Source organism: Hippocampus zosterae, chromosome 6, assembly GCF_025434085.1.
Source record: "Hippocampus zosterae strain Florida chromosome 6, ASM2543408v3, whole genome shotgun sequence".
Taxonomy (NCBI): Eukaryota; Metazoa; Chordata; class Actinopteri; order Syngnathiformes; family Syngnathidae; genus Hippocampus; species Hippocampus zosterae.
In genome coordinates, this window is record NC_067456.1 from 15115080 (window position 1) to 15137618 (window position 22539).

General features: G+C 41.7%; 3 protein-coding genes across 16 annotated transcripts in view; all 3 read right to left on the reverse strand.

The window, feature by feature from the left end:
- Positions 1-6664, reverse strand: part of ep400 (E1A binding protein p400) — a 30375-nt gene extending 23711 nt beyond the window's left edge. For 8 of the 9 annotated variants that reach the window (XM_052067976.1, XM_052067970.1, XM_052067977.1 and 5 more), the window contains exons 1-7: positions 6479-6664; positions 4335-5697; positions 4133-4240; positions 3961-4042; positions 3591-3710; positions 1644-2038; positions 1249-1551 (exon numbers count right to left, since the gene is read on the reverse strand). In XM_052067976.1, coding sequence (XP_051923936.1) covers positions 1249-1551; positions 1644-2038; positions 3591-3710; positions 3961-4042; positions 4133-4240; positions 4335-5663 — 2337 coding nt within the window. In that variant the 5' untranslated portion in view covers positions 5664-5697; positions 6479-6664. The remainder of the gene's footprint in view (positions 1-1248; positions 1552-1643; positions 2039-3590; positions 3711-3960; positions 4043-4132; positions 4241-4334; positions 5698-6478) is intronic. The other variant, XM_052067975.1, reaches the window with a different exon arrangement.
- Positions 6665-6997: 333 nt separating this feature from the next.
- ulk1a (unc-51 like autophagy activating kinase 1a) lies at positions 6998-19305 on the reverse strand. Of its 3 annotated transcripts, none has more exons than XM_052068009.1 (27): positions 18751-19305; positions 18579-18671; positions 18162-18203; positions 17279-17311; positions 17155-17191; positions 15062-15235; positions 14810-14883; positions 14626-14727; positions 13714-13772; positions 12685-12767; positions 12143-12193; positions 11969-12057; positions 11721-11877; positions 11563-11623; positions 11260-11349; positions 11001-11117; positions 10795-10931; positions 10618-10718; positions 10216-10313; positions 9988-10103; positions 9722-9847; positions 8858-9012; positions 8562-8737; positions 8345-8463; positions 8038-8195; positions 7822-7957; positions 6998-7709 (listed from the first exon to the last, which is right to left on the reverse strand). In XM_052068009.1, exons 1-27 carry the CDS (start codon positions 18838-18840, stop codon positions 7666-7668), a joined length of 2718 nt encoding a protein of 905 aa, XP_051923969.1. In that variant the 5' UTR covers positions 18841-19305; the 3' UTR covers positions 6998-7665. The 3 variants fall into 3 exon arrangements, with proteins under 3 accessions (XP_051923969.1, XP_051923970.1, XP_051923968.1); XM_052068010.1 differs by having other exon boundaries at positions 9722-9769; positions 10216-10316; XM_052068008.1 differs by having other exon boundaries at positions 10216-10316.
- A 607-nt stretch (positions 19306-19912) lies between these two features.
- adgrd1 (adhesion G protein-coupled receptor D1) overlaps positions 19913-22539 on the reverse strand; it is a 32240-nt gene continuing 29613 nt past the window's right edge. For 3 of the 4 annotated variants that reach the window (XM_052068004.1, XM_052068006.1, XM_052068005.1), the window contains 6 exons: positions 22378-22444; positions 22112-22203; positions 21877-22003; positions 21759-21800; positions 21519-21611; positions 19913-21426 (listed from right to left, as the gene is read on the reverse strand). In XM_052068004.1, coding sequence (XP_051923964.1) covers positions 21331-21426; positions 21519-21611; positions 21759-21800; positions 21877-22003; positions 22112-22203; positions 22378-22444 — 517 coding nt within the window. In that variant the 3' untranslated portion in view covers positions 19913-21330. Of the gene's footprint in view, positions 21427-21518; positions 21612-21758; positions 21801-21876; positions 22004-22111; positions 22204-22377; positions 22533-22539 lie in introns of all 4 variants that reach the window. The other variant, XR_007962707.1, reaches the window with a different exon arrangement.

Consider the following 22539-nt stretch of genomic DNA (forward strand, 5'->3'; position numbering starts at 1 on the left):
GCTTCTGTAAAATGGGAATTTCTCCATTATGAGACTAAAAAAGGTTTTTTTTACCTCTTAAAGCTCAACAACAAAGACGTACATAGACACTACTTCGCGAGCCCATGTACCTTTGGAGTTTTCCTTTGTTATGAAAACATTTAGCTAGCAGAGACTGTAAGAAGGGTGGTTGCCTTAAACCCATGTGTAATTCTCTTTGCTTTAAGTTTAGTTTGACAGTGGCCTGCCAAAAGTGGCAATATAGAGCTTGAACCCTTTTTGAAGAAAATCTATGGGTTATAGCTACCAAACTGCCACTTATTGGGAAGTGAGTTCAGTCAAGGGCCACCATACAGCTCTTGCATGCCAATTTTGCACTTGGAGATCACAGCAAAAACAAGAGGCAAATAGACAGCTTGCAGATCAGAAACTGTTCCAGTCAAGACCGGTCACTCATGTCAACGTACCGCTATAAGTGAAATTGGACAAAAAAAAAACCCAAAAAACTCTTATTTAAATTATAATCAAGACCATGTTAGTTTATATAAAGAGCTCAATCATCAAACACCTAATCCACGGCCGGCACTGCGAGTGACTCCACACCCCTTGTGGCTTTTCTCCTCTTTTTAAACTTTTTTTTTTACCTTGTTTGTTTGTATTCCTGAACCTCAGTGTGTTTATTCTATTGTATAAACGTGGACATTCCTATCTGTACTAGCCTGGAGCCACTGCAATGTTTATAGTCAGGATCAGCTGTGAGCAACAATGGTTATCAGCACTTAATCTGACATGAAGGAGGAAATGGGGATGTAGTGCCGGTGCAGAGCAGTGGGCAACGAACGTCTCCCAACCCATCTGGATTTCTCTTATGTTAGCTCTATCCCCAATAAGATGGACAAGCTCGTGGCACTTCAGCCCCTCTCATGTCAGCTGCTGTCGTTTATAGAGTCCTGGCTGGCATCACTGACAATGGGCTCACTCATTTTACATGGACTTCTCTTTACTCTGTACTGTGTCCACGTTCATGTACCGGTAAGTTGTTTTTGATCCTTGAGCTCATCTAAATGGGTAGCCGACACATCTGTCTCCTCCTTGCTTGCGAATTATTTTTTGTTTCCTGCAACAATTAATGCAGCTGAAACGATGCAAACATTTCCCCATTGGGGAATTAAAAAAGGTTATTACAATTTAAAAAAAACAGGGACTAAATCACTTATAACCAAGAAACTAAAAAAAATGTGCATCCAGATGGGTTATTCTGAAACTTACCAGTTTAGCTTGCTCAACTTGCTTATCTTGGGCAGCCTCCTGCGACGACGACTGCATGGTCGCACTTTGACCAAAGCCACTCATTTTGATTCCAGAGCTACCATTTGTTCCTGTCAGTTTGGACTGGGTGCTTGGATTTGTATTGGCAGCAAGTGGGCGTAGAGGACTTGTTGGTTGAGGGGTCGGAACACAGTTTGAAGTAGGGGTAGGAGCAGACGACATTGAGGTGAGCGATATTGAGTTGGTCATAATCCTTTGAATGGGTTGAGCTGACTCTGCACCGGGACGACCAAGAGTCACCGTCTATGTGGAAGGGAACAAATCTTAAGATAGTATCGCAATTTAAGTGTAAACATTAATGCACACTGTACGCGTATGTCTTCAGGGAGACTGACCGCTTGCCCTGTCTGTAGCATTGCCTGGTTTTGCTGCTGCTGGGGAGGCAACTGGATATGAAGACCTGATTGCATCTGCTGTTGGAGCTGGGTCTGGAGTTGTGTGTGGGGATTTGCTGATGCCATGATTGCGCCACCTGCCTGCACTTTCACCTGCGCTTGGAGCTGACCACCAGGTTGGACTGTACTCTCCACAATCTGAGCCTGCTGGGACAGTGTCACTGGCAGGCCAGTCATTGGGAGAGCCCCTTGTGGCAACCTGCCTGGCAGCTGAGGAGGCGGAGTATGTAGGCTAGCTGCATTCTGCACTGGAGGTCCTTTGGATGGGTCATACTGTTGTTGGTTCTGCTTCTGTCCTGCAATTTGGACCACTTGAGGTGTCGGCGGCATCCCGCCTAGACACATAAAAAACAAATTATAGGACAAACAAAGGGCACATGTACAAAGAAATAAAGATGCGTGTATTTACATATGAAGCCCTGTAAATGTCTTGTGGTCTTGCTAGAATATATAGTTTTCTTAATTGAATACAGGTGTTTGGTAGCTTTCCCTGAATAATAGAAGCTAATCATAAATTAAATAACACTTGAATGTTATAATTGGAGCTCCTGAGAACAGCGCCAAATGAAATAGATGAAATTGATTGAACAGAAGTATACTACTTCCTGATGATCATAGCATAAACTAATACAGCAGAATGACTATAGAAGAAATGAAATTAATGTGGTCATCTACATGTCTCTCAAACAAAACATCATATAGTTTAATGCAAAATCAAAGCATTGCATTTCATGTTGAATGTGATTTAAAATGTCCAAAACTATAGATGCACTGAGAGGTTTGGAAAGAGTAAAGATGTTTAAAAGGAAAGGAAAATGGGGAAGAAAAAACAACAACAAAAAGACAGCGAAAAGGGAAAATAAAACTACAAAGCAGACACACAAAAACGGCATGTTTCACATGCATGCGTGGAAGCTATGTCATTCGAGCAGTATTCAAGGCATCAGAATGCCTCACAGCAGCAAAGCACAGAGGTGAGCGCAAGGACAAACATTGGGTTTTGCAGACAGCAGGCCTGAGCGGAGCTGTGCAATCTAAAGCAGCGCCTGCCTTACCTCCCTGCACGTCACACCACCAACACCTGGCCCTGACACACCCACACCATCACAATCGCAAAAACCTGTGCGGTGAACGCAAGTCCTCCATATGATTCCCCTCCTACTTAGACTGAGGGAAAGAAGCCAAGTCAGAACAAAATGCCATGATATAATATGAAGCGAAATCAACTCAATGTGACCATGAGATACACAAAGACACTTAAAAGAGGTATCGAAATAATGACTCAGAAACCTTGTTGATGATGCATGGATAACCGGAGAATGAAAGACTTGCACAAGAAATGACAATGGGCAACCAAAAGACACCGTGACAACAAATGGAGTCAGTTAATGGGAAAACCCACAAGAAAGTGCATTCATTCCCACTAGGTTCCCACTTTCTTTTCATCCAAGTGGAGCTTAACAAAAATAAATGAATAAACCAATCAAATGAAAATAAAAGCCATCATCACATGGCAGTCAGTCAAAAAGACAACCGCTTAAAAAGAAACAAAAACAAATGGATGATAAAGGATGGCCAAAAACACGACAAAAGGAAAATGTTAAGACAAGGCATCTTCCCAGTGTGTGATGACTATCCTTCACAGTTGGAAAATCTTCTTCCCATTTCATCCTGACAGAGAGCCGGTGTTGGTTGAACTAAGCCTGAATTTCCTGAGGAAGGACTGCTGAGAAATCCAGCATCGGAAGATCACCGGATTGATGCTGCTTGGAGTTTATTTGTCAAAGGGGAATGTTTTGGCTCAGATACTTAAATCTTCTTCATGTGAAGAAAGGGAAGCATCCAGCAGCATACGAAGAATGGAGGGCCTCGTTGTAGCACTCCTACCTTGCACAGTTGGCATAAGCTGTTGGAGTGGCACGCCAGGCGATCCTAAAGGAGATACACCAGGATGCTGGAAAATCAGCCCATGGCGACCAACGTCAATCCGGGCTCGTTTAGCCTGATCTGGGATTTAAAACACACAATACCCTCAAAACGGAAAAAAAGTACTCTGCACAGGGCAATGACCTTCCGAAGACCTCACAGGCCACTTCTCCTTCCTCGAAGAAAACACTTCAACATAGAGCGCTAGTAGAGGATGCCAAATATCTAAAAGCAGAAGCAATTAAAGGGAGAAAAGAAAAAGAACAGAAAACAAAGCAAACGGGGGAGGGGGAAAAAAGCAGCAGACAGGAGTTTTCGATCCTCGCCCTACCTGCTTGCACCATAGCCTGTTGCCTCTTGAAGGCATCCATGTCTGCGGGGTTGGCAAGCGCGCCAGCTGGCCCTTGGAGTACCTATCCCACAAGAAATTCAAGGAAGATGATCTCATTACCTATAGATAATCCACTGCAGATAGTGTTTCACACAAGGATTGCATTTATTACCTGAAATTGCTGCTGGGCAGAGAAAGCTGCAGATACATTGGGAGGAAGCTGTGTTGCTATGGCAACAGGTGTCACTGCTTGACCATCTTTCCCTGTGACAACTTTTACCTGAGAGAAGCAAAAGTTTTAAAGGAGCACCATTCAAAGAAGGAAAAGATTAATGTTGAGTTGAAAAAGCACTGAATTCTGGCTCAACCAATACCTCATCGTTGATAACCTTTGACTGTTCCTCCTCTTCCTCCTCCTCTTCCAGGTCCAAATCGTTCTGTCTTAAGTAAGTATACAAAGGAACACAAGGCTTCTTTTTGAAAGCCAAGTAGTCCATCATATTTCCTTGAAGATGCTGAAGAAAGAAGAGTTCTATAAGGTATTCATTGAACACCTCCTTTAAATTGTCCATCTTCTTGGCATGGTGCTCTAAGCACTGTTTGCGTAGCTGGGCAATCTCTGGGGTTGAAGGAGCTATCTCCTCTAACTTCTTGGGAACCTGTTTTTTAACAGTGCCTAGTGCAGTGTTGTTGGTTGCAAGGGGATTGTTGGCATTTACTTGGGATGGGCTGGTAAGGGAGGGGCTGGAGGGTGGGATGGTGGAAGGTATACTAAAAGACGCCGTGGTTGTGGATCCAACAGCACCAACAACACTCTGTGGAGTCTTATCAAATATCACCGGCCGTGCGAGCTGCCCTTGTATGATGCTGCTGATCTGTGGAGGTAGGTTTGAAGTGGTAATGTGTCCAGGGCTGCCCAAAGTGGAGAGAGCAGTACTGGTAGCCACGGGACTTTGAGGTCCAAGATGGTGAATGGTGCCTCCAGTCTGGGAGTGAGGCTGAGAAAGACGGTGTTCCCTAACAGAACCTGGTGCTCCTGGAGAAGACAGTTGAATTTGACCAGGAGTTGCAGGTGCAATCTGGGCCAGCCCTGTACCATCCTGATATACAAAATGACCACTTCCCGAAGGGCTGCCTAAACTAATTTGCCGCACTAACATACCCGCCTCAACAAACCGTGTCGGACTCTGTCCGCACACACCAAGAGTAGCTGTGGGGGCTCCAGGCCTTGTGATGCCTTGCAGTGAGACTGGGCTATGCTGGGTGGGGCTTTGCGGCTGCATGGGTTGGGGTAAAGGAGATGTGACCTGGATGTAGGAAGATGGAGCATGCTCAAACCTCCATTGTGGTGTTGTGTGTTGGAAGCCAGGGGATGCTGGGTTTTGCAGGGGAAGCGGGGTTAGGGTGATCTGCTGGTTGCCAGTCACCATTTGTCCCACATTTTGTAAAGTGATGTTCATGTTCTGACCAGTGACTGGGCTGCGACTCATGATTATCTGATAGTTGGGAGATTGAGGAGCTGATGGGCTGGCAGAAGAAAATGTGGTCACAGGTGACTGAGGGTGAGTAACTGTAGTTTGTTGCTGTGAAGCTGCCATGGTCGCTTGCTGCTGCTGCTGATGATCCTCAACCTCTGAGCCACTAACAGACTTGGATCTCTGGAGTTGTCGTTGAATGTTCTGCGACCCACTTCCATGGTGCATTGCGTGACACACTTGCAGTAGCTCGCTCAATAATCTGTGGAGAGGGGGAAAAATCCAACGTTTACTCATAATGTACTTAGTGAGGCTTTTAAATGTTCCTGTTGTCTAAATGTCAGATCGTATTTACATCACTTTAGCTTTTAATAAATGAATTATGTGCTCAATTTGTGCTTAAAAGATTGTAACTGGAATACTGTGCCTTATGTGTCAACAACAGCATTAATCTAACATACAGTATAATATTCAATAACCACAGTTGATTTGGGTCTCATCGAAAGTAAATATAACGTGAAATGTAGTTTTACGAAGAGGTAAAAAAATATTTGATGGTCTTATAAAAATCCACAGTATGTTCCGGGAATTGTTATTAATAGCGTTTTGTTTGTTTGTTTTGAATTGCAACAGCCAAAAACGCATTTAAATTTGTATTATCATATTCAATAGGTGGACACAATAATGACTTTAGGGGGAAAAAACTATTTCACAGTAGGGGTGTTTCGGGATCTCTTCTGTCAAAATATCCAAATCGCTCAGGGGCGTAACGTTAGCTTAGCCGGTTTGCATTACATGCAAGGGTCCTCTGTAAATAGACCCACATATTGCCAACTCTGAAAGTAAAGGTTTAACGACAGCACACGTACATTGCGTATAATATATCGCCAGACCTGCTACGGGGCTATATAAGCCATTTCAACACATACAATTCCCATCGCTACGGTACGCGTGCTAGCAAACGCTCGTAGTGCTAGCTTGTTATTGCTAGAAGGCAAACAATTGCGAATAGTAAATTAAACAGTGTATACTGTATTACTTACATGGCACGACTCTTCTTTCGTCGTTTAATGTTACCTACGTCATTTTATAACAACATAAATGCAGTAACAAATATTATGTGACGAACTGTAACGTTTCAATATTGCTAACGAATAGTCAATGTTTGAAGCTAATTTCATTGAGCAACATGGCGACCACAGCGACCTATGGTTTAACCCGGTTGTGGTCCTGTTTTACAGGAAGTTGAAGGCGAGCACAACAACCGCGATTGTTGCCGTTCCGTAAAAATAAATTGTTTGACATCATATTCGCATGGGATTCTGTATTCTATTTTATTAATCCTTACGAAAAATAAAACTCTAGACAGGTAACAAATTGCGATTCAATATCTTGATATGATGGCTGATAAATAGTCGTGAGTGAATCAAAATGATGTCCCCTCCCGCGCCCTCAATTAATCATTATAAATTTGGAGTACAGTACTTACAAGCCTTAACAGCTCGCTTTCGCAAAACTGACGCACCATTAAAAACAAAAATTAAAAAAACAGTAGAAAAAACAAAGAACTCACATACACTTTATTTTTCACAAGAATCATACATCAGTTCAATAACCTTTTAGCAAAGTGCTTTTGAAATTAATGAAAAAGTACACATCCAAAAATATGCCATGCAGCAAACCAAAACATAATAAATAACATCACTTGCATCAAAGTAACAATGAGTATCCACATATCCAATTAAAACTGTTCTAAATATCTGACATCAGGTGTCAATGCACCTTGAAAAAGGCACTATTATAGCTACGTAATTACAGTAGTTGGTCATTTCGTTCAGCATTTTTTGATTCCTGTTTATCAAACACCACAAAATTATAGCCTTTGTTTCAAGTACGCCCTGTAATTGGACATTTCTAATTGCAAAACATAAAAACAAAACGTACGCAAGAATATTGAGCGAAAATATCGGTCTCATTAAGCAACAAACAAACAAAACATTGTTACAACGTCTCACTTCAAGATCAGACCTAAGGAAGTCCAGTCTGCTGTGCATTTGTCAAGATTTCAGATGCTGGACCGTGTGCTTGTCACTCCAGTCAGTGGTCGTTCCCTCGAGAAAGATAAAAGTGCTTATGTAACTCAACAGGAGGCTCCATCATCTTCAATACAATGAGGTGAATGGGGAATGACAACATTTCTGTGAAGGCAGTACTACAATCCTCGACACTGCTAAATTTTCAGAGCAGAGAGGTGTCGTTCAATACACTGCTTGCCTGAGAAAATAGAGATAACATAATTATAACAACAAATAATATGGGCCCAGCATTAATGGCTTGCTGGGAAACTAATATTGCTAAGACAAAATATAATCTTGTTCGCACATACATCTTTCAATACTGTCAATGTCCTTTTCCTCTGTGACGAATTGGGACAAACCCTCCAGAAGCAGAAGAGCTTTATGGTAGCGTTGGACTATTTCGGTACCACAGTGGAACACCTCATCTAAAGCTGCAGATTGTACCTGAAAGCAATTTGAAAACAAAACAAGACGGTGATGCAATATGAGCAGCATATCATTTGGGAGCGATGGCGGGAACTCACCATGTGCACAGTTCGACAATAGATGAGCTTCTCTGCTGTGAGTCCAGTGAAGTGATCCATAAGCTTTTGCTTGTCCATCAAAAACTTTTGCAGGCGATTGCTCAAGGAGCGACAGTATGTAACACAGCTCTTGTACAATTCGTTCAGCTTCTTGATCACTTCATAGAGGAGACAGTAGTTATTACAACTTGTCATGATTATTACTGGAGAGGAAGAACCAATGACTAATTCTCACATCGCTATATGTGGAACGTACGAACTAATTGACACAGATTAATGAAGGTCACAACAACAAAGGTAGTCTCACCTTGCTTGACTGTAGATGAAGGAAGCAGTCGACCTTGCTGGATATTTTCTTTGGCATCACACAAAGCTGTGGACAGAGACTCTGCTGCTTTCATATACAACAATAACTGTTCTGCATAGCTGTAAGGAGAACATGACACCACAAAGCATTCTTGGTAATCTGTCAGGGGAAGAGTTGGACTTTGTATTTAACAAAATTTTACAATGAATATTCTGACCTCCAGTCTCGACTCAAGAGGCTGATTTGGTCTGTCAACAGACTGTGTTCTATAAAGGAAGCCTCAGGGCTGCTGCTTGGATCCAGCACCCGGTCCTTTGAAGAAGCCAATTCCATGATACAGTGCACAAAAGCCAATACGAACTGGAGGTCACTCAACGCATCTGTATGGAACTGCTGTCGAAGTATCAAATGGATAAAATACATGACTACAGGAAGCTCAGTTACATGTTCAGCAACCTCTGTAACATAACTCGCAGCATTTCCTTTCAACAAATATTAGCAAAAGTAATGTACCTCCATTAGTGTATCTTCGGGTAGCTCAGGAGAATGGAAAACCAAATTGCAGTGTGGAGTAACATCCATGGCTTCAGACTCACTGCTTGGACAGCTTCTTTGATAACGAAGGGGACCGTTGAGTAACCAGGCTGTGCCAATGCAGTTGGGCGAGTCTATGTTAAAAAATACACAGCTGAAACGTCCAGAAATAAACAGCTTGTTGTTGAAATAAAGTTTTGTTACTGGGTCATTTCACAGTACTAAAACAAATGTATATAATGAGCAAATATTTTTAGATTTCATCATGACTCTGTCATATCAGGGCAAAAAAAAAAGCAAAATATATTATGTTAACAGTTGAACCTCAACGTGCAAGCTCAATTTGTAATATTCATAAATTGAGGTCATGATTCCCACTGAAATGAATGTAGACGGAATTAATCTGTTCTTGCCCCAAAACGAAATTACGTTTTATAATTATAACTTCTAAAAGGAAATTATACTTATCTTAGATAGATAGCTCTCTCCCTCAGAGAGAGAGAGAGAGAGAGAGAGAGAAAGAGAGATTTATGGATAGATGGATCTCTCTCTAGATTAATCTCTTTCTCTCTAGATATATATCTATCTCTCTCTATCCATCCATTCATCCATCTTCTAATCCCCTTATCCTCACGAGAGTCGCAGGCGTGCTGGAGCCTATCTCAGCTGTCTTCGGGCAGTAGGTGGGTTACACCCTGAACTGGTTGCCAGCCAATCGCAGGGCACACATAGACGAACAACCATCCGCGCTCGCACTCACACTCACACCTAGGGACAATTTAATGTGTTCCACTAGCCTGCCTATTCATGACAAAAAGACAAATTGCATTCACTCAACAATACCTGTCTGCATCCTTGGGAACATAGTATCAGGAGGAGTGTTTCCAATAGCTGGAGAACCAAAGGAGAATACTGCAGTTGGTGAGCTACCCGTTGAAGCAAGCGCGGTATGGCAGCCAGTAGGTGGAGCTATAAGTTTGAATAAGTCAAGTTTCAAGGACAAAGAAAACGGCCACAGCAATATCCAACAAGGAATTTTTGGACATACAGAACTATCGTGGTCCGTGCAGCAAACCATTTTGTGGTTGAATTAAGATTAAGGCCACTACCTGTAGTATCCATGGTCTTTTCACAGCAGAGGCTTTCATTACTTCTCGGTTCAAGAATTTGAGCACCAAATGCAGCTTTAAGCAAAATGTCAGACAGTCTGACAATGTTCCGTGATCTGGCCATTCAATACACAAAGAAAGCAAGTGAAGTGAACATTTAATCATTTTTTAAATCGCTTGGCTATTCTTCGTACTGCAGTACAGACAATAACAATAACTTGTTCTGACCTTTTAAATCGGTCCTTTTTGTTGAGGGGTCTACTGCCATAGTTGGTGTGGAAAGCAGGCGGAAGGCTGGGGCTACACACGTCTGTCCTGCAAGTGTCCTGCTAAGAAAGGTAAAAAAAAAGGGATAAATGAATACAAATAAGACACAGAACATCCCAGCTTAAACCAAATGTTTATGCTGGGATTCCGTTTTCTTTATTTTTAAATACAACTTGTTTCAGCTCAGTTTGCGTGATACACAAAATATTTTGCTCCTTTTAGAGTTGATTAATTGACTGTCAAATGAAAACTGCACACCATGGCACAATGTGGCTTAAGTGTGTCCACTGATCTCATGAAAATGTATAATTTACATGCAATTGTGTATTTGCACGCACGCACACACACGCACACACTTCTGACCTTGTGGCTGGGGCTGTCCCTCTTGTTAGGAGACTCTATGGGACACTCAGTTCTTGTACTAAGAGGTAGAGTATGCTCTGACGTCCTTGGGGTAATTCCCACTAAATTACAAAACATCAAAGGCATCATGCACCTCATCTGTTGAGTTCAGATGTGATTCAGTGGATTGATTCATACCAGGTGGCGAGGACTGAGGTGCCTGGGCACTTTTTGTAGTCGGACTTGGGGAGTAGATGGCGGGGCAGGAATCATGTGGTCCAGATCCTCCGCACAGTGAGGAACTTTCAGTAGAGCCAGCACAACAGAGGCGGATCCTGGAGTATGTGTAAAACAGTCACGCAGAGTGATATGTAGAGAGATCAGAAACAGGAGTGCCGCTATACCTGGTAGAACCTTGTGAGCCGGAAGGTTGCAGATTCTGCTCCATTCGCTGGTAGTTGTGGATCTGAGTTGGGACAGGAATAGGCTCTGAATGGCTGCGGACACATAGCACAGGCTTCCTGTACGGATGAAAATGTACCAAAAATACACATACAGAACAATGAAATAAGAGGTGGAGTGGCTAATGAATAACTAATTCAAACATCTCAGAAGACTTTTTTTCTTATTTAGGCTGACAAAACCCATCTCAGTCGATCTCACCATGGAGGCTTGGAGTGACAATGCAGCAAGGGAGAAGATGGCGGTGTCCTGCAAATTGTTTCAAGAACTCGGTCTGTCATCAGTGGGCTTCTGTTGAGAAAATATCACACATATTTGCACCATCCTCAATGCTGACAATTATTTATGTTAGGCATGTTTCATCACTTGAGTTATCTCCAAAATGAAAATAAAAGAAATGAATTAATTAATGTTTCGCCGTGACCTACAAAACCTTCACGCACGCAGGCACGCTCGCACACACACGCTACAGCAAGTCCACTGAATAGAACATTCCAGCCTCACCCAGTGTATATCAGACAACTTTCAACAGGTGATCCACCGTCTTCCTCCCATGTGTACTCACCTATAATGCAGTGAAATAATACATAAATAGGGTAAGTAGTCTTTTTTAAATGAATTGTTGTGAGCTGTGTGAGGTACTGTGTGAGTGGAATTCTTACTGGGAGACTCGTGATGCACCATAACATAATCTTCTGGAACAGATGAACTGTTCCTGCTTTCTTGACTGGTTATTTCTTTCAACTGGAAGACATCAGTGCCTGACACAGGAGAGCTTTTCAATTTGGTCTGACGGCGATGCTTCTCTCCATTGCAAAGCTGAAAAATTATATACAGTGATTTAATTGAGAAAAAAAGTCACTTAAATTTTGTTTAATTAAAAGGACATTTTTGTCTAAAGAGTACCCACTAGGGGAGAGGCTGGATGGGACGTGGAGGAGCTGCTAGAAGAGCTCCCTGAGGGAGAACTGGGATAGAAGCAGATCGGAGTTGGAGAGCCTGTTCAAAAACAATGTGCTCGTCATAAAGTGGGGAGTGCAATAGTTGATTTCGTGTAATAAACCAAGCAAGATCAAGTACATACATTGCCGAGAGGCAGAGCTTGTCTCCAAGAAAGGATGATAGAAAAACTCATCTACAAAAGCAAAGAGGTCGAGGCAAGTGAATCTACAATACAGCACATGAACAAGGCTTTGGGAAGCAAATAAAGACATTTATGTTTATAATAAATCGTCACACTAATAATGTAATTGCCTAAGTTCCGGTAATTTTTGGGCCCAAATCAGATTTCTGCAGGAAATGACTCTCCATAACGATTATGGAGAGTCGCCATTGGATTATGCAGATGTTGCAAAAAGGGCCAATTTCAAGGAGCCAATCACGTTCAGTTAAGCTCTTTCAGATGGCCATTTTTGCAATGACTGCAATGGACTATGGAGAGTAATTTCCTGCAAAAATCTGCCTTTTGGGGTGGAAAAAAACACCTAGGCAGTTATATTATTAGTGTGACAAAAGGGTTGTGAATTTAAAATGAATGAGAAGAAAATAATTAGCAGTAATGAGTCCTGTCCTCCCAAAATATTAAAGTATGAAAAGCCACTCAATTTTAATGAGGGAGATGTTTACCAAAGCTGATCCTATCCTTGTGGTTTCTTTGAAGAAGTCCCAACAGTAGCTGTCTGAGATTACTTGATGTCTCCTTGGGGATGCTGAGGTAAAGACAAACATGTCCGTTTTATACAAACAGAGATGTCTAGATGATATACAGGTAAATCCTATACAGAGCAAAAGTGAGCCCAGGTTGACGTCACATTGTTTAGAATTTGTTGACGGTGTTTGGTATTTTAAGCTATAGTATGAGGTGGCACAGTGTTCGACTGGTTCGCAAGTCCACCTTACAGTACAGAGGTCACGGGTTTGATTCTGGGTGACGGCCATCCTGTGTGCCTGCGTGGTTATCAATTTCCTCCCACATTCCCCCCAAAAATGCATGGTAAATTAATGGAACACTAAATTTTCCCTAGATGTGATTGTGAGTGTGAATGGTTGTTTGCAACGTGTGCCCTGCGATTGGCTGGCAACCAGTTTGGGGTGTACACCGCCTACTGCTCGAAGACTGATGGGATAGGTTCTAGCATGGCCTCAACTCGCGTGAGGATAAGCGGCTCTGATAATAGATGGATGGATGCTATAGTATGTTCACAGTACCTGAACTACTGTGTTTGTGTGGTTTTAAAGTGCACATCTGTTTTTTTTTGTTGTTTTTGTTTTGTTGTTTAACATGTGAGCAATATAATGTGTCATTTTCTTGCTAATTTATAGTTTCAGGGCAAAGATAAGACACTAATGGCATGTAGTCATTGTAGAGTGTGTTTGTAGGTATCGCTTTCTGGGTCAAATGGAAAATGATAGCAGTGCAGGCCACTAGCTGGCAGCTCCAGATAGTTTATATATAGAAAGCTCCATGAAAATAACAAAACTTGCCTCGTCACACATTTCGGCCAGCTTATCACTGGCTTTATTACAGTATAAGATAAGCCTTGCCAAACGCCACACAAACTAGCAAAGTCAAGGACGTTATGCCAACAAAAAATGCACAAATTGTGCTGAACAAGACAGCATAGTTGTTGTGTACAGTCTAAGAGGTGCACCAACCTTGGTACAAGGGTCCTGTTGAATTCATAGAAGAGGCGGAGCTCCTGTGGTGAGTTCGCCTATACAATAATATTCAACTGTATTAAAAAGAGATAACTCATAGATACACACACAAAACACTCAGCATCATGGTCACAGTCACATGTAAAACTGTACCCTTGTTTTTTCATCAGTGCATATCATTGCAACAATGTTTGTCTTGTGTGGTAAAAAAAAAAAAAAAAAAAAAAAAAAAAGACAAAAAAAGTTTGACTTAAACATTACATGGCAACACATAGTCCACACATGAAGTATTTGATAATTCACGGGGCAAAAGTGTCATGTTTGATACTGCTTGATAAATCATCACTGTCATTAGATTCGATTAATGGCTATCTGGACTTCCTTCTAAATATCTGGAAAAATAACCTTTATAGACGGGGAAGGTTAGTTTAACTGTGTAAAATATGTTTCAAAATCAAGTGCCACAGGCCTCCTTCTACCAATAAATAAATGTGTAAGCGATTCACAAACAGCAGGTTCATTTCAGTAGCCACGTGAGCGAAACAAAAGTAAAAGCAGTGTTGTGTAGCAATATTTACTTGAGGCTCACAACCACTTGTGCATGTCTCCCACCCAGTAAACAACAGTCTTTCCGAATGAACATTCTATTTTTTCCACACTACACCATAAACCAGGGAGGGTGTGAGGCAGCTGGTGTGTGATGTATCATGTTTGTGTTTAGAAAAAGCATGCATCATGCTCAGTTTTACATTGGCAGTCATGAGACTATCCTTTCTAGGAACTGTGCATATCTCAAAGCAGAGTCATCGGATATTATGTAATGGACTCCAGCAAATGTTGCTTCGAAAAGTACACAGGAGACTGACATCTTTGTCCAAGCTCATGAGCATGCTTTTTGGTTTTACTCACATGAAATGGTGCCTTTCCAGTCAGACACTGGTAGATAATGGTGCCTATGCTCCACAAATCAGCTTTGGCATCATAACTGTGGGACATGATAACCTCGGGGGCCTGTGTCCAGAAACACTTGAATAGCTCAGTACCATCACAATGCTTGAGTAGAGGACACAATGCAAAGACCTTACTAACTCACCATGTACATGGGAGAGCCACATAGAGTTGCTGCCATGGTGTTTGTCTGAAGATGACGCGCAAAGCCAAAGTCAGCTGTTGAGGTTGAGAGAATTGGTGAGATTAAAAGCATATAAAAAAATAATGTGTTGCATGTTTGTATTGGCACGGTTGGGTTGTATCCATTAACATGAGAAAACCATTCCTTAACAACTGCAGTCAGACACTTTGAAACATTTTCTTCTACTCTTACAAATCTCTGGTGTGGCTTTACCTAACTTAACATGAGTGTTGATAGAAGTGGACCTCCTGCCCTTTGGATGGCAGAGCAAGATGTTCTGAGGTTTCAGGTCTCGGTGAAGGATGCCTTTGCTCTGTAGAGTCTTCATGGCCTGAGCAATCTGCTGGAAGAAAACTCTGATTGTGTCCTCGCTTAATGTCCCCTTAGCTGTGGATCAGAGAGAGAAAAATGTATGTTCACATCTTGGTAATTCATTAAGACAGCAGAAGTCATTCCAATTAAACACCATTCTATCAAGCGTACGGAATGTCTGGAAATATACTTGAAGCTTTCATAAATGTCCAAAGTTAAATTGAAGCTTTTCAAGATGAAAGTCCAAGCGTTTCCAGCATCTTGAAGTATTTATAAAATTCCCATTACTGGCATACACTGTATTTTCACGACCAAAACATACACATAAAAGTCTCAAATTTTCTCCACTTAAGTTTGCGGGTCGCATTGTGTATGCACCGAGTTCGAAAATCTGTGAATGCTGTTGCGTGACTTCGATGACTGATCCGCTTGACCGACTGATGTTGCTTATAAAGCAGAAAGGCGGATGTAACACAGTAAAGTGAAAAGGGTGGGTGTGAAAGAGGACGATAAAGGGAGGTTCCCATTAGGTGCCGGTACATACATCGTGCAAAACAACATCCGAAAATGGCACCTAAGAAGAGACACGCTTCTGAAGCAGTTTAAAGTATAAGCTATCAGTTACGTGGACAAACATGGGAATTGAGAAACCACAAGAGAATTCTAGATTAGGCAATTCATGGTGCTTGGGGCTTTTGTTTTATGAAACGGCACCATCTATCCATCTGGGCAAGGACGACCGTGGCGCAGCAACTTATGGCGGATTACAAAAAAAAACAAAAAAAAAAAACAGCCAACTTCCGCACCTATATATGCTCACCGCTGAAGCCATGACTATGAGCAGAAGCGGTGTTGACCAGCGTTCGCGTTGCCCGCTCATCACCTCAGCAATCCGCTCATAACCGATCGGCGGAAGGAGCATCAATGCTAGGTCAGTCTCTTCACAATTAATAATGCAGATTACCGCGCCGCATGTATGAAGTGTCGATGGTCATGTGTGGTGCATTTCACATTTCCTGCAGAGTTCTGGCAGCCCGAATTGCTTTGGTCACCAATCCACAAGACGCGAATGATCAGAATTTGGCTGGCTAGTCAGTCAGAGTCAAATTGACGAGCCAGATCATTGCGCGATGTGTTAAAGTCACTCAGACTCTTACTTCAGAATATATAATATCTCACTCCTCACAGTCTTTGATTTCTTAAGTTTGTTTCCACACGACAGACACCAGCATGATTGCAACACTGAGACAGAACTCCGGTCACATTAACGTCACACTTTGTTTGCAAAGGTGCTTAATTTTAAAGGCTACAGTGTTTTTCCACCAGAGGACAAGGACAAGTGTGTGACAGATGGGAGAGGTCACATGGGCACTCTGTGAGCCACAGTGCCTCTGTAGCGTGCTGCAAATAGCTGGCAACGGCCCCTGGCAAGGACACAAAACAGTCAAGTCTAACAAAATAGGAGACGACGAATGAATTACACAAGCACTTAAATCAGCATTGAACCAACAACACTGACTGGCTAAATTTAGCGAATGAAAAAAAACAACAACTATATCCTGAGCAGTGTCATCACTTTTGATTGAAACCTGATGAAGGGATTCAAGTAAGTCATGTTCATTGGTCATTCTAAGAATTTACATCTTTTGGAAATCACGTGGCGGCTGGGGCACGGGGGAAGGAACAAAAATGTTAATAATAATTAATGGGCATTTATGGTTACTTGACAAATTACCTCATCACAAGGCAATTCTGAAGCTTTTTAACACATCTTGTTCAGGGATGCGAGTGATCATTTTCTAGTGAACGTGAGGAAGAATTTAAACCTCAACCTCCAGAACACAGAAAACAGCAAAACCTCTTCAAGGCCAGAACCAGACCCGCTCGTAACATGTTTCAAATAATCAAAGCTTGACCTTTTCTTGCAATGGCGACATGTATTGAGAATACGCAGCTAGAAAAATAGTGTGACATACTACGTAAAAGAAACTTACATTGAAGGTATTCAGCCAGGTCACCTCCATTGCAATACTGTAAAGACAATAGAAATTGCATAAAAACTGTGACGATGCAGCCATGTCAGGGAGGAAATTTTCTTTTTACCACATTCATGCATACCTCCATGATGAGATACACAGATCCATCTATTTCCTGTGAATGGAAACAAATACATCTTAAAGGATTTTTTTTCAATTGATTTATTCATGAACCATTAGTACCTCAGCGTTCATGTGACACGGACACAACAATATATGCCCCACACTCACTAACAATGTCATCAGTACACACCACGTTTACACAGTGTGGGACCGACAGGTGCCTGTGAACCCATTGCCCCCACAACACTCCGCAAACCAATTACCACGTCTGTCCAGACATTGAAAAAGTCACATGTGCGGTGAAGATGTGAGATGGAGCAGAAGCCAAAGGTTACAAGTGTAAGGTGCCAGTCTTCGTGACACATGGGGGGCAGATGAAGAGGAGGAAAAGCGAAATTTACTTTGTCATTTTTGGCACAAACATAAAGCTATGGGGAAAATCCAGCACAAAATAAGTCTTGGACTGATACTAACATCTCTTACTCATAGAAAAGCAGCAGGTTAACATCTGGTGATCACTGTCTTAAAAAGTGTCTTGCAGCGTGACCTAGAGTGTAAATTCTTAAGTCATGCTAGTGTCCATCTGGTGCGGGCAAATAATTTAGAAGCCATTGCTTAACTGTCCATCTGCCACAAATAGGAGATTAGTTCACAAATTCCCTTTCCTACCTGGGACCTGCTTCAAATGTTATTTCATTTTTCCGTGATTTCTATATTCCTAAGTGAAAATTCACTACTCAACTTCTAGATGCCTTAAAGATCACCAAAAACATAGAATACATAACAATATATTCTGTATTGTATGTATAACACCTACTGTTTCAGCACACTGTAACTTCATGGCATCAAATGGTAAAAAGTGCTGTGGTTTGGCTAAAGTGGAAAAGAAAAATCAAACCCACCTGGTAGTCTAATAGTCTGACTATATTTTCATGCTTGAGTTCCTGGAGGAAAAACACCCAAAGAGGACATGTCATGATTAAAACAAAATCAGTTTATTTTCTTGTATTGCTTTTAATCGAGCAGTTGCAGTCAAATGTTACAAGCGTGATTTCTAAAGGGATGTGAAACCAAATGGAGAGGTTATTATTATTATCGGCATTAACTGTAGGTCATTTATATTTTCTTTACAGAACATCAAAGGTGATGTAATGGATCACAAAAAGTATGATGATGCACTTTCATATGTTGGCATTGCAAAACATTGCTATGTCTCCAAATAGACCTCGGTGCAATAGCTATAAAATATGTAGGGATTACTTTGACATTCAGTTCTCTCTCTTTTTTTCGCTGGACATTCACAGACAATTCTTGATTACCTTTAAAATTTGTATTTCTTTTCCAAGTAGAGAATGGGATTTGGCCAAGTTTTTCTTGTTGATGCACTTGACAGCCACTTCCCAATCATGTTTCTTGACAAACAAAAAGACGTATTAGGTAAGATTCTAAATCAGAAAAAAATGTTGAAACTCATGACATCAATTACTGTACCTCCTTGTGTCGTCCTTTGAACACAACCGCAAAGGCGCCGTGACCAATCAGGTCTTTCCTGTTGAACTCAAACTTCCCAACAGACTCCATGCCGTGTCCGTGTATCCTTTCCAGGCAGGCTCAGCGGGCTGGTGAATCACCGACGCAAGCACACACACAGCGCCTCGAAAACTTCACTGAACGAGTGCATTCCCATTTTAATGACCAATGGGAGAATCCTCACACGGCGTTAGCATTATCATTAAAGACAATGTCGCCGACGAACGTACAACGTTGCTGTCACTGGACAAAAACAAACCAACCAAAAAATTCAAACACGTGCGACAGGGTATAAATAAAGATGTGTAACCAGACCGAGAATGTTTTTTTTTCTTCCTTGGAATATTTTGAACGAGTCCCCCCGTTTGTTCAGCACGCAACAACAACTAAAAAACGCATTAATACAGTCAACAATATGTACTCCACCAAGGATCATATATTAACTTGTTTGGCGTTCTCTTCACCTTTTATTGCTCCCGATTCCTTGTCGCCGCTCATGTTACCAATGAGCATGCGCAAAACCAGTCGTCAGCGTTTGATGGCGTTGCGTTAATGATACCTTGTAAATTAGAGACTTATAAGCAAACTTTGGTACAGTACTACAGGTACTCAATGGTTAGGGAATGTCGAAACATTGTTGAAAAAAAAACAGTTATGTAAAAAGCATGTTTCTTATCAGATATATTTACACATAGCACCGGAGTACTTTAAGAAGCTGGAGTCTAATTGATGAGAAGTAACTGTGTACAAAATTTTCCACCAGTCAATCAAAATGTCGACTATAAACAATGTCCATAAAAGTGTGTCATCAAATAGGATACGGTGATGTTGACTTTGTTGGAGCACGCATGTGTCACTGCACCACCACTATTCATGGTGCTTCTGCAGTTTCAGGAATTTGCTCCGGTGATTAATAAAAAAAATCGAGCTCAAACAAAACAGTATCATAGAACCCCTACTTTGTTGTGTGTTGTAGTTGTCAACATTTTTCCACATCTACCACAGTGAGGTCACCAAAGAATGCAATCTAATTAGTTCACAGTTGTGCACAGCCAGGTTGTCTCAAGAAAGGACACACATACTGTACATTAACACTTTGTTGATTATAGAATATGGCACGGGGTTTTCAATCGTTTTTAATAAGGATAAGTGAAAGCACAAACCATAGTACCATAATAAAAACCAATGAAGGCCATATTAACCGTGAGTTCTTGCTGAGACACTGACAGTCAATCCTTTTCTTTTTGTTCTGAAAGCAGTTGTTGGTACAGTGTTGAGACAGATTACTGACATGTTGATGTCATCTCCCGTCATTCTCACAGTTATGAATAAAAAACAATTTTATTATGGCATTCAGTTGTAGACATCCATCCATCATGTGTATGTATGCCAGAGCCTATTCAAGCTGTCGGTGGCCGAGAGGCGGAGTACTGTACATCCTGAAATGGTTGTCAGACAATCGCTGGGCACAATGGACAAACAACCATTCACACTCACATTCACACCTATACGGACAATTTAGAGTACTCAATCATCTTACCATACATGTTTTTGGAATGCGGGAGGAAACTGGAGTACCCGGAGAAAACGCACGCAGGAACGGGGAGAACAGGCAAACTCCACAAAGGAAGGCCGGAGACCTTAGAACTTTTAGGTGGATGTGCTAACTACCGGTAGTCGGCCACCGTGCTGCCTGTTTTACATAACATTTCAGCCACAAAAAGCATGAAATATCGCTCTAGGAATACTGAAAACACACTGTAAAACTTCACAGAACAGCGTTCAAAACACACAAGTATTCGTTATTCCGAAGAGAACATACCATACTGCATCTTGCCAAGCAAGATGTGAGGTATTGTTAAATACCAGTCAACTCATTTCAAAAGAGGAAACAAAACACTCACAGACAGCTCGCTGTTCAGCTGCTACACATCATAAAAGACATGAAACAGATCCTCATATCACAAAATAAATACATCATATCAGAATAACACAGAGTTCATTTTACTGTAGCCTCGTGGTGTGTTATTATGCAGTTGACTGTGTTGTGACATCTCCAAAAGCTATGTGCTATTGTTTTGAAGGCATGGAGCTAAACTCAAAGGAAATTAGGTCACTTTCCCTGTTGTTGTCTGACCAAGGTAATGCCTTTCAAAGCAGGAGATCGTATTCTGTGAGACAACCGAAATCTGCAAATTAAATAAACTTGAGCCAAATGAACTGTTGTGAACAAATAGACACGTCTACATAAAAGACACTCTGCTGCACAGAGCATCGTAGTCAGAGACTGAATAATGCTATAACACTGTGACAACACTGACCTCTGAAATCTCGACCCCGATCTGCGGGAACACAATATGTCATTAATGAGACACTAATAAGGTGCAGTTATTAGAGTGGATTTGGAGCAAAAGATCACCCCGTTTGGCATCCCTTTCACTCTACTGAGGTGACGGTTAATCATATGAAATAGTGTGGAAATATTCGGTTCATTGCGTGTCATTCTACACTGGTGTCCCCGCACACTGACATTGCGGTGGTCTACACTGCCGAGAGGTCAATACGATTGGCCGAGTTGGTGCTCTTGTCCCATGTGTTCATCTTAGTGGGGGATACACCGTCCTTGTTTCCATTCATCTACAAGATAGGAGAGAGGGAGAGTATTTAGCTTGGGGAGTTAACAGGTGCACAGCTCTTTGGTCCAGCCCATCTGTTATGCAAGGTCTCACAATGTCAGAGTTGAAGGGCTTCACGTTGATGTTTCGCATGGAGCTGCTGGTGAGAGACCACACTTTGGTCTTGTGTTTGAAAGCAGCCCTGACCTACAGAGAGAGGAAACAACATTACGCCATCGGACATTCTGGCCAAATTCAATATTGCTGGAGGGTGTGTGGAGATTTGCCTCCCACGAGGCTTAACAAAAGAAAACACAAAAATGACCAAAACATTTCACATGCTAGGCAACATACCTCAGAGTTAAGAAGACAATGAAACAGAAAGACAAAGAAACCCTAGAACGGAAGGAGAACATTGTCACTGTTAAATGAACTCAAACTGCAAATCTTTGGGAAAAGTAAAGAGCCGTACCTGGAGAGAATTGAAAATTGCAAATATATAAAGGAATGGCAAGGAGTGTGTGTTGACAGCTAAAACTCCAAAGATCCAGGAAATCCCGAGTATAGGTAGAAGTACTGCCACAGCCTTTGCAGTGAGCCTTCAAGTATGAACCAATATTTTTAGTGTTGCTACATTGTACAGTATACTCAACAGTATTTCAATCATAACTTAAGGAAAACCTGCTGGAGAAACGAGACACACTCACTTCACTGCATTGGCATCTCCGTGTACTTTGTAATTCTCTCCACTGATACGAGATATTATTCTGGTTACCGATATCAAAATGCCAACGTTGACCTGGTAATCAGAAAGGAAATAATAAAGGAGATGAACAAACACCGCATTGAACGAAAACTATGTCGTTTTCTACTACTACTGGGATAAACAAGACTCTTTCATGGAATACAGATTCATGCAGGAAAATCAAACAAAAAAAAAAACAGCATGTGTAAATTACTGAAACTTGCTCACCACAATGACACACAGAGCTGGTGCCACAAAGGCCCAGATGGCTCCATTCTTCAGGGACAGCCAGCAGCTGAGAAAGCAAGGGCAGAGGAAAACAGGCATGGATATGTTGCCTGGTAACTTCAGAGTGTTCCTGATGATGATGCAATGTTACTAAACTATAAT

What these genes read in the sequence shown, in the direction of transcription:
- ulk1a (XM_052068008.1), bottom strand. Translation starts at nt 18,840, where the DNA reads ATGGAGTCTGTTGGGAAGTTTGAGTTCAACAGGAAAGACCTGATTGGT. An exon ending in GTGGCTCTCCCATGTACATG is followed by an intron (nt 14,728 to 14,809) that starts GTGAGTTAGTAA and finishes TTCTGGACACAG; the next exon opens with GCCCCCGAGGTTATCATGTC. An exon ending in AAAGACCATGGATACTACAG is followed by an intron (nt 9,848 to 9,987) that starts GTAGTGGCCTTA and finishes TCAAACTTATAG; the next exon opens with CTCCACCTACTGGCTGCCAT.